The sequence below is a fragment of the Dysidea avara genome, chromosome 3 (genome assembly GCF_963678975.1).
Source record: "Dysidea avara chromosome 3, odDysAvar1.4, whole genome shotgun sequence".
NCBI classification, from domain to species: domain Eukaryota; kingdom Metazoa; phylum Porifera; class Demospongiae; order Dictyoceratida; family Dysideidae; genus Dysidea; species Dysidea avara.
Window position 1 is genome coordinate 42,207,332 of NC_089274.1, and position 11,235 is coordinate 42,218,566.

The following is an 11,235-nucleotide window of genomic DNA, read 5'->3' on the forward strand; positions in this document are numbered from 1 at the left end:
TAGTGGACATTTGACTTCCAGGCACCCTTTGTTCTGGCTACTCAAAGTTGTTTCAACAGCAATTCCATCTGGGCTAGCAGCTAGCCATGGTTCTGATGGATCAATAAATAGACCACATTTACTAACGTTCACTATTCTGTCATCCTTCATTAGGCAATTCACACATGCCTTGATGGCTAATTCTTCATTGCTCTTGCTGTAACGAACTGCTTTGTTGTCAATTTGGCATTAACTTCCTCTGGATGAAAGCATGGCAACTTGTAGTATCCTTGCGATGAGACACTTCCTTCATTATTGAAGCTGTTATCCTAAATTTTCTTTCATTGTGCCAAGCTTCGCAACAATGCTGTAATTGTGTAGACCTTTCGAGTTCAGTTACCTTCCCAGGATCTAAACAAACGTGGCTTTGGAAGAATTGATCTACTAAATCTCTAGAAGCCTGCAGTTTCTTTCCTTCATCATTAGCATCACCTACTGAGGAGCTGTAGCAGTGGTCCAAGTTTAGATGCAGCAGTTTAGCAGACAATTCATCCTGAAATTTCTTCTTTTTTGCTGCTGCTAAGGCCAGTCTTTAATATTTCTGATCTATTTTCAACAGGTGCAGTTTCATTATCCAACTACTGGAGAAAGCAAGAAGTTCCATATCTTTCAATCATACACTTACTTCTATAAGCTTTCTTTTTCTCAGATTCATTTGTAGCTGAAAACAAAACTACTTCTGCGGCATCAGCCTTACTTTGCTGAACCACACAGAGTCGCTCTCGTAGGGATCTAGCTTTGTTGGGATTAACAATCCTTCTTGACATAGGATGACAATCCCACTGATTAACAGAGTGCAACTTTGCTCTTTTTTCCACTCCATACACATGTTTCGTTAGCTTTACTTCATCTGTTGGATGAGGATCAACATTAGGTGGTTTAGACTGACTCCATACCTGCTACTTTTCTGTACAACCTTTTTCCTCATCTTCATACAAACGTTGACTAATATAATCTTCCAGGCAGTATAGAGTAGCTGATATATGGTTACAATAACCTGCGAGTCCTGCTGGGCAGGAACAATAAGCAGTAGAAACCTTGATCGATGTCTCACATATAACAATTACAATTTTGTACATCTGGTTTTTCTTCATGGAAGGCAACACCTTCGCAGTAATACAAATATGATCATTCTGCATAGGCATTGGGTGGTACTTCACTTGCTGTACATGGCCATCTTTATAAAAACGGTATGCCTTTTCAAGTGTTCTTGCATACTCAACTGGAACACCCAACAATCTGTCATTGCTTAACTTGTGTGTGTCTTTCTCTGTAGAGCTATGAGTATCTTCCTCTTGATTGGCTAGCATATCAGCTCTTCTGTCAGCAATACTCTCCAAATTGTACTTAGGAGTTACAACACAAGGGATTTATTGTTCTGCAACGGTGGCTGAATGCAGCCATTCAGCACCTTTTAAAGTAGCTAGCTAGAGCAAAAATACATTCTAAGTTTCCAGTTAATAAAAATAATATAAACAAAATCTGTCCTCCTACACTGCTATCTTCAGCAATGGAGGATGAGATACTAATAATTTAGTTATGTGACCTAATAAAAACTTACACAGCTAGCTAACCTTTGTATAAGTTCCGGTTTTCTTCCACTTAATGGAGTACCTGGCAAGCAAGCCAGCTTTTAAACTGACCAACAGTCAACTGGGAAAGCTTTTTCCCATTAACGAAGCTCCAGGAACATCACATTCTTCCAGCATGACTATTTTGTCCACAAAGAAATCGTTGGCTCCTTTATCAACATTCTCCGTTACATTGTCGAACGTATTGTTTGATTCAGAGTCACTTTTAACAAGAAAACCATCTGGAAAAAAGAAAAACCTACATAGGTTTCGTAAAAATAGTGTATATAAACATACCTGCTGAGTGATCCATACTAGTTCGCTATACAACTTCAGTATAGCTTGAATCTTCTATAGCCTACATAAGTGCGCACACAAACGTCCCCACACTACATCCTCCATTTTGTTTTGTGATGTCATTTCAAATAAAGCCCACTAACGCTCGAACGCTTACAGGATCGAGTCTGCCAGGTGGTCAGGATGTTTTCTCCTTTTCAATATGTATCCATAAGAACTCAGAGAGTGACTTACTAGTTAACTATGGCTGCCACATTACCTGCAGCATTACAGGGTAAGAAGTACCGTAAGTGCTGTCAGTTACACATGATTGTCATAAAGAACAGTAGCAAAATTAGTAAGACATTTTTTTTCACATATTCCACTACTCATATTTAGTGTATAGTAGCAAGCTGCAGGTTCCCAAAGGACCCTTAACCAGCGAGACCAAGACTGAGTAATCCAATCATAGAACCAAAATATATATCAGCCTAGTGTTCCAGTCCAGTCCACTGAATAGTAACGACCCTTCATACTTTCAACACTTCCTGAGTGTAACTAATATTTCACACATTTTCCAAATCACTTGTGACTATTCACATGACAATGATATATCTTGTGAATATCTCACATTTTGGATTCTTCTGAGGATCTCTATAGGTTTAGCAGTAAATTCCACTGGTATTTTGTGTTTATTAGCATGATGTATCTAATATGTATATGCCCACAATGGTTCTGCTTCTGTTCCTTTGTGCACTATTGTCAGTATGTGACCCATTTTCTTAGGAGAGCTGGATGTTTCTTTGAGTCGATGCTGTTGTTTTGTTATACTCTGAATCTTTTCTGATGCAAAAGCTGAAAGATAGTTGAGTGTTTTTTCCCCCTTCCTTTTAAGAATGTTGTGTGGTGTTCACAAGTGTGTATGTGGATGTGTGAGAAGTAGACAAGGAGGGAACTACTAAGGGTTCAAGAGATTAATTAATCTATAGGTTCCATGGCCACACTGTACCCGTATAAATGCAGCCTTAGACCTTATTTACTCGGCGTTCGTTAAAACCCAGACCGGACCAGAATTTTATTGTTGAGGAGTGTGTATCCAACTAAAATAAATTTAGGTGCGCTTGAAATGGATGCAGGATGTGGACTCTGCTCTTCATTTGCACTGAAGGCACGATTCTCCACTGATCACCAGAGTGATTGATGGTGATTTCGAAGCACATATAGTTGTATATATATGCACGTTTGTGAAGCGGAAATGTAGTGTATTATAGTACGTTCGCGTTGAGCTGAACCCTCAAAACAATTAATAACTTACGATTGCTATATCGCATGGGCCTCCTGTATTGCTCGATACGTAGCGCTTCTCGATCTGCTAAAAATGTATTAAAAGCGCTTCATTCGAATGTAAGACACTCCAGTTATGACACCATAAAGTTTTGCCATACATTTTCAATGGGGAAGCCTCTAAAGCGCGGCCCTTTGATGGTCATGTTGACACATGTTTGTGGCCAAGCCAGACGTCACACACCCGCCCTCAACACGCATGATTTCACCATCCGTTATGTAAGAGGCTGTAATAAAAATAAAACAGATTTTGTGTGTGTAAAACAGAGTTGCATAAGTAGAAGAGCTGGGGCCACTGTTGCACTATTTAGAAGATAAGTGGCCTGCTTATATTCAGGTAAAAAACTTCTTCAGCCTCAAAAGAGAAAAAAACCAAATTATAACAGCTCAAAATCTGTTATTCAGCATTGGTGTTCCTGCAAGTGAGCCAAACAACATGTATTTTATTTCACATTCACCACAGCTGACTATCGTCTTCTGTTCCCATTTAGTCAATTTGTCATTTTAATCCTTTTCTCATCACTTCACCACACATGTACACAGTTTTTACAGCCAGCATTTTGTTTTTGAAGTTACATTCCCAAAAAACTCTAAAATTTTCAACAAATGAAATAATACTGTTTGTATGAATTTGGGCTGATAGTACCTGTAATGACTTCCAAACACTCCTGCACTGATTTAATATACAAGGGATGGTATGTTCAACTTCTGCTAGCACAATAAAGCAATGGTATTTTTTATTAAAGTGCACACACTTACACTTCATCTGTATTTTCATGTACTTCACAGAGTTTAATCCCAGCTACCCGATGACTCCTGGGGAACAAAATCAAGTTGTAACACCAATGCTGCAAACATCAAACAATCTTACATCAGATGAAGTAAGCCCAGAAGAAGACTTGGACCCGTTGCTGCTAGTGGAAGATTCATTAATACCGCCATCACCATCTTCACTATCACTGCTGATTTGGATGAGGAATTGCTCTAGAAGTTCTTCATTACCCAAGTCTCATCCAAATACACAACCGGTCTTCCTTCTGTTCTGTTGCACCTCGTTCATCTTTAATATTTATGATGCTGATGGACTGTGCAGGGCTGCTCATAACATACCCTGCATATACATGTAGTGACATTAAAGCACAAACAGTTTCATTGCTAACCTCTTGTCATTAATCGTCTTGTACTTAAATCCCATATCACTCAACACTCTTTAAAGCAATGTTCTACCCCCAGAGAAAACACCATCATTCTTAAGTTTGGCCTAAGACGGAGTACGTGACAAAGTTGCAGGTTTCAAACTTTAACTTACCAAAATCTTTGAGAGTGATAGATTTCCTTCCTTCCATACAATGAATGGATCTTGTCTGACAGTATCTGGGTCAAAATTGTCTGCATCAACATGGACTCGTGAACATTTGTACCTGACGATTACAGTTGAGCGGGCTTGTGCAAAGTGCATTTTGTACCTTTTTCTTGGCGTAAATAAACCACCTTTCTTGCGGTGCTCCATTCTAATAGATGTCCTTGAAATCCCTGCGTGGCATAATGTATGCCAAAACCCAGCAAAGAAGGCATTACATACAATACCGGTGGCCTTCGAGATTTTCTCCATGATGTTGATAGAAATTTTACATTTCTTCGCTTCTTGCTTAAAGTACTCCCATAGTTTCATAAGTAGATACTTCGTTTGGCTGTTTAACTTCTTTCCAAGGGGGGTTCGCTCCGCACTCGCTGACGGTGCACTGGACGCCATATTCACAACAATTAAGTGCGCACCCGTAACATGGGCTTACGAATAAATGCATTATGTTTAAAGCCTTTGATCTTGTATGGCTTCTTAATCAACAACCCAGGATTCAGCTCAACGCGAACGTACTATTATAGCTACATAGACTCGATACTCTCACCATAGCTAACAATGATGGCGAGATACAAGCTAGCTAAGACTGGTCACAAATAATATACCTGGACTGATGTATATACCGTATGCAAGAAAATTTAGACGTAAGAAAAATTTTATGAATTTGACGAATTGGTTTGATTAGTCTAATGTTTCTTACGTCTTAATTTCCTTGCATACGGTATGTAGATCAGTCCAGGTATATTATCTATGACCAGTCTTAGGTAGCTTGTATCTTGCCGCCATTGTTAGCTACGGTGAGAGTATCGAGTCCGAGTAATTTCTGCTTCACAAACGTGCATATATATATATACAACTATATTTGCTTCGAAATCACCATCAATCACTCTGGCGATCAATGGAGAATCGTGCCCTCAGTGTAAATGAAGAGCACAATCCATGTCTTGTATCTGTTTCAAGCACACCTAAATTTATTTTAGTTGGATACGCGCTCCTCAACAATAAAATTCTGGTCCAGCCCGGTCCAGTCCGTTCCGGGTTTTAACGAACACTTTATTTACTCTATAGTTGGATTAGTTTCCTCTTCCATCATTCTTTCTAATGTAGTAATGACAAGCAGCCTAATCTCTTGCACACCATGATGACCGTATATATTAAGCACCTTTATTATATCATTACATGTAAAGAATATATACTCGTTAGTTAACATATGCACTTATATTATTGTGCCTGGAGATGTTGAGTATATCAGAAACAGGGTGAGATTTGTATTAAACCTGTAAATGTTCTGTAAATGGATGAGATTACAGCTGAGCCGTGGACTTCATTTATAATTTGTGTCTTATCCTTTCTAGGAATCTATTGTTTACAAAGTGGTGTTTAGCTGAGTATCATTACTTGCTGCAATGGATGTTGTGTGCACTATTCAGTGGCCACCACTTCGTGCTCCCATCAACAAGCCCTCATCACTTTTAGTGACTTTACGAAGGATTTGCTGGTGATAGCAGAGTGGTGGCCATCCAGTGCTCCCCACCACCACTTAGCACCTTCTAGAGGTGACGGCGTGGTCGCTGCGGTGAGTCACACATTCAGGCCAGTTGAGGGGGAAGGGGGAAAAGGTGGAAGTTCTTCGTAGCTGTAGGCAGCTACAAGGAGCGAAGTAAGCATCACATTCGATAGTCACAGTCACGCATCACGAAGTAAGCGGAGATCGAAATTCTCCAAGGTGCCATTTAGACTGACTCCCTGGAGAACACAAAGAGATTTGTGCGAAGAGTTCGAAATTTACCAGCAAGTCCATCACTTTTATACCTGACTAATGATGTAATGTGTAAAATTACATCATTACCAAATATAGATTGTATAAATTATAACAAATGATGATATTCCAGAAGCTTCTAGAATCAGGTAGTATTGATGACCTGTCAATTATGACTTCATTTTGTGCAAACAAGATGTATTGAGGTAAACTGAGAGCTGTAGTAGACATTAACAGACTTGTATTGCTTTAATAGCTTGTTTATCAGTCTTGTTTTTCATCAAGTCCCACTGTGGAGTGAATACTTTCTTTACACTATTGTTCTGTTATGTGTCTTCACTACTTTCTAATAGTGTTGAAGTGATGTCATACAGTGACACCCCTCTAGCCCAATTCCTCTGTAATCCATATAACCTCTACAATCTCATACTGTTTGCTATATCACTAACTACATTGATATTCTAACATCTTCACTAATCTGACACAATTTTTTGAATTGTGCTTTCACTGTATTTGAGTGATTATTTACATTGCTGCATATTTCATCATGCTTCATGGCTGTTCCTCGTATCCTTTCTAAGAAACTATTGATTATCAAGTAGTGCTCTGTGTGACTTTGATCACTTTATTCAATGTGATAACTTTCTATGAAACTGTAAATTGTTCTACTTTTTGTGTTGTGTGCATTCTTTTGTGGCCACTGCTTTGTGCTCCCATCAACAAACCCTCATCACTTTTACTGATTTTACAAGGAATTTGCTAGTGATAGCAGAATGGTGGCCATCCAGTGCTCCTTAGCACCCTCTAGAGGTGATGGCATGGTCGCTACAGTGAGCCACACACATTCAGGCCAGTTGAAGTTGATGGAGTGAAGTAAATTATTTGAAGCACATTTCGAAGTAAGCAGGGATCGAATATCGCCATGGTGCCATTTGAACTGACTCCCTGGTGAGTAAGATGAGGGTTGTGCAAAGGGCTTGTAAATGTTTCCTGCAAATCTATCACTTTTGTACCTTCCTGATCGATGATGTAATGTGTATATTTCATCATTACTATAATAGAAAATATGAGCTGGCTGTTTTGTGGCATCTTGTGGTATTTTCTTTCTTGACAGACTATCCTGTCACAGTAAGTGATTTATCAGTCATGGTGTTGTACCGACCTTTCTGCAAGTTATACATTATTTTGATCTATTAGATTACTTGGCAAAGAAACAGGCTAGGGTATTTAATGCTAACAAAGCAGCATGGTATTAGAAGTGTAATGTACCCATATGCTTCGTAGCATCTATATGACGAGAGTTAACTTTCAGCAAACACACTGCTTACAATCTCTTTCGGGTCAGTTGATTCTTAGAATACAGGTTAGTTCTCGTCAGTAGTTCTTAGAGCTGTAGTGCAAGTTCTTGTTTATCTTTTATACAGTAGGGGCCTATACTAAATTGTAGAGGTCTATATGTACAGTACATTGTTTATTCTATGCATGTTAGGTCCTTACTTTCATAGCAGAAAATTGAGTACAGTGTAGCCTAACTCACATGGAGCACCTCTTTGTGGTGACCGCTGCCAGCACCCTTTCTGTGTTTTGTGACTATGTGGCCACCACTTCGTGCTCCCATCAACAAGCCCTCATCACTTTTAGTGACTTCACGAGGGATTTGCTGGTGATAGCAGAGTGGTGGCCATCCAGTGCTCCCCACTACCACATAGCACCCTCTAAGGGTGATGGCGTGATTGATACGGCAAATACGCTACAGAAGGTAAGCACCTCTTTATCAGAGGGCTGTTAAAGATCTGTAGGCATGTACGCCAAGACATGGGTTACACCTTCAGACCATTCGGTTTTCACCAAGGTGCCATTTGGGCTGACTCCCTGAAGACTTGGACGAAGTGCTCACAGATTCCAGTAAATTTGTCACTTTTATAGCAGTAGTTCATTATGTAATGTTATGTTTATAGTATATTACATCATTGCTAAATTTAGTACATGAGTATTGTTTGTATATATGACTACCTGTGTGGGTTCCATTCATTGTTTGTTTTCTCCTCCACAGATATTGCCATGTGGTTTCTTTGGTGTTCAACTTTGGCTACTTGGCCTTCTTCAGGATGGCGAGCTATCTTGGTTTTGATGAGGTTTCTACTGGTACTCCTAATGCAGTCCAACTGATTTTGTCATTAAAAGTTAGAACAAATGATTTTTGTGCTTGGGACCTATTAGCAAAATTGATGAATTGTAAAGTCCACTAGTGGCCCTGTAGTGCATAAACTGTCCAGGAATATCAGGTACCATACACTGTCGTGTGATCCCAACTCCCAATGTGTTGGTTATGCTGTAACTGGCTTTATTGACTGGTTTCTTTGCTTGTTATGTACAAGTTAAGTTCTTACTGTAGAACTACTGAATTTAGTTACTATGATGTGAAAGTCACCCTATCTTTGTATATTTGTTACTTGTTATATGCACAGTCTCCGTGATATTGTTATTGTGTTGAGTATACAAAGGTGTGTTTGTGGGTGCTACAGTAGGAACCACTGTATGTTAAATGTAAAAGTATGTAACCATTTTGTTATCCATAGATGCCCTACATGTAGCCATAACATCAATAGTTTATAATGGTGTAGGTATAAACTCTTGATAACATGTATTGTGTTTTTATTTAGTATCTTGCATAAGTCACGGTATTTAAGTATTTCCGTTGTATTTCAGTTGATTTCTATTGCATTTGACCTGAGGGATGCAGTTCTACGGGAGGCAGATGGCAAGAAAGATGATGACAAACCCCCTTCATTTCCAGCAGATGCCATGAATGTTGGTCCTCTAGAGTTCTTCGGCTACAGCTACTGTTTTCTGGGCCTCTTTACTGGCCCATTCTTCCGTTACAAAACATTTCATCACTACCTAAATCAGCCCAACCTCAGTAAACTACCCACGGCTAAGAAAGCCTTACAAGAACTCACCTATGTCCCTTTTTACGTATTCGTATTTATTGTCCTGCAAAAATATTTCCCAGTCGAGTACATAGCTACTGATGAATATCTTAATCATCCTGGAGGAGTTTTGTATCGTGTATTGTACAGTTACCCCTGTGTGATGTGGTTTAGATGGAGGTTTTATATTGCTTGGCAGCTGGCTGTGTGTGGCTTCACGTTGGCAGGATTTGGAGCTTTTCCAAAGGATTGTGATTGTAGATCAGGGCTTGGTCCATCAAAGATGTCACAGAAGTACAAGAATAATGTCCTCACTGTGGATAGCCAGACTGGAGAGTTTGGTGAAGATGATGTAGACTTCACTACTGTCAAACAACTTCGTGTGTGGCAGATTGAGACTATTACTCGTATTGGTGGTGCCTTACCACACTGGAACATGTCAGTACAGTTCTGGATGTATCATTATGTGTCACAGAAGTTTCCAATTAGACAATTCAGGTTTGTGTTTACGCATGTGTATATTGTTTGGATCGATGTACGTATCTGTTACAAAACTCCTTGGGGTATAGTGGAAAGGTTGTTTTTACAGCATATATGTATAGTAAGTCCTCACAAGCTGTTACATAGCGTTGGTGCTTCAGGAACTGTATTCTTGCCCTAACAACACTGCACAAAAAAAAATCAACAAACAGCATATTACTAGCAAGTTGTAGTTAATGCCACTAGACTTCTTTCAAGCTTTTCTCATTTGTTCTCACTTTTGTCACTAAATTGACCCAGTTTGTAGTGCCTGCTTGTAGCAGTTATTGTTACTATTTTTGTTGTGTTCCATGTTAGACGGTTTGCTGTATTTGTCACTGGAGCATACTGGCATGGTTTACACATGGGCTACTATCTCGCATTTTTGATGTTCTTCTTCGTCATGCTCGGCCAGGAAGGATTTGTTAAAGTGACTGGCCCCCTTCGTAGAATACCTTCAAAATGGATTGAGTATTTCTGGAATGTTGTAGACTGGAGCATTTCATGGCAGGGCTACCTATACAACCAAGCATCATTCAGACTGCTTAAAGTAGATGATACCCTGCGTGTGTGGGCGTCACTATATTACTATGGACATGTACTGACTATATTGTTTATATTTCTGGGACTAATATTTCCTAGTCCTAGGAGCAAAAACAAAGATGACAAAAAGAGTGAATAGCAGTTATATGTTTTGAATTTGTATATAGATAAGTGGAGTTTGTATATTAGGTTTTTAAAATATTAAAAGGTGGATAGCAATCATTTATGATGCAGATGTGTGTTTAACCATGTGAGATATGCTAAATGACTACACTTGGTGACTTTTACTTATGAACATAATTGGAACTGACACTACAAGAATGCTGACCTGTTAATTTACCTGTGAAGCCCTGCTAAACATGTATGGCTGTAGTCAAAAGCTTCCAAGAATGACAACAACCTGAAAATATAATTCTGTCTACTATTGTTGATGTTACCTCAATATTTATAGATAAGGCACACCCTTTCACTAGAAATATCTCAAAGAAGTATTTTTCCTCCTGAAAAATTTTCCATGGCTGACAGTTATGTAGGTGGATTGTGATTTCTGTACAACATTGTAGACAGTGTTTCAACTTTGTCTTAGCAAGCAACAGTTCCACATAAAGTTATCACATACACTCAATACTTAGTTATTATCACAACATCCTTTAACTTGGCCATAGTACATCACTGAGTCGCTGCACACACTCACACACACACTGACAGGGTATAGCCATACCAGCAAGAGTCCCCATACAAATATTATGAACTCTTGATACCAGCTAAGTCTTATGGTACAATTGCCACCACTTCGTGCTCCCATCAACAAGCACTCGTCACTTTTAGTGACTTTACGAGGGATTTGCTGGTGATAACAGAGTGGTGGCCATCCAGTGCTCCACACTACCACTT

General features: G+C 39.2%; 1 protein-coding gene and 1 long non-coding RNA gene across 4 annotated transcripts in view; one reads left to right on the top strand and one right to left on the bottom strand.

The window, feature by feature from the left end:
* LOC136251040 (lysophospholipid acyltransferase 7-like) overlaps positions 1-10,563 on the top strand; it is a 14,856-nt gene extending 4,293 nt beyond the window's left edge. Inside the window, exons 2-4 of the mRNA XM_066043420.1 lie at positions 8,403-8,532; positions 9,059-9,777; positions 10,117-10,563. Of these exons, the coding sequence (XP_065899492.1) occupies positions 8,403-8,532; positions 9,059-9,777; positions 10,117-10,480 (1,213 nt within the window). The 3' untranslated portion in view covers positions 10,481-10,563. The remainder of the gene's footprint in view (positions 1-8,402; positions 8,533-9,058; positions 9,778-10,116) is intronic.
* Positions 3,464-5,021, bottom strand: LOC136251043 (uncharacterized). Of its 3 annotated transcripts, none has more exons than XR_010698892.1 (8): positions 4,818-5,021; positions 4,697-4,763; positions 4,540-4,651; positions 4,391-4,491; positions 4,102-4,341; positions 3,990-4,046; positions 3,877-3,938; positions 3,464-3,820 (listed from the first exon to the last, which is right to left on the bottom strand). It is a non-coding gene; the product is annotated as an uncharacterized lncRNA (long non-coding RNA). The 3 variants fall into 3 exon arrangements; XR_010698893.1 differs by having other exon boundaries at positions 4,813-4,832; XR_010698891.1 differs by having other exon boundaries at positions 4,697-5,021.
* Positions 10,564-11,235: the final 672 nt, after the last annotated feature.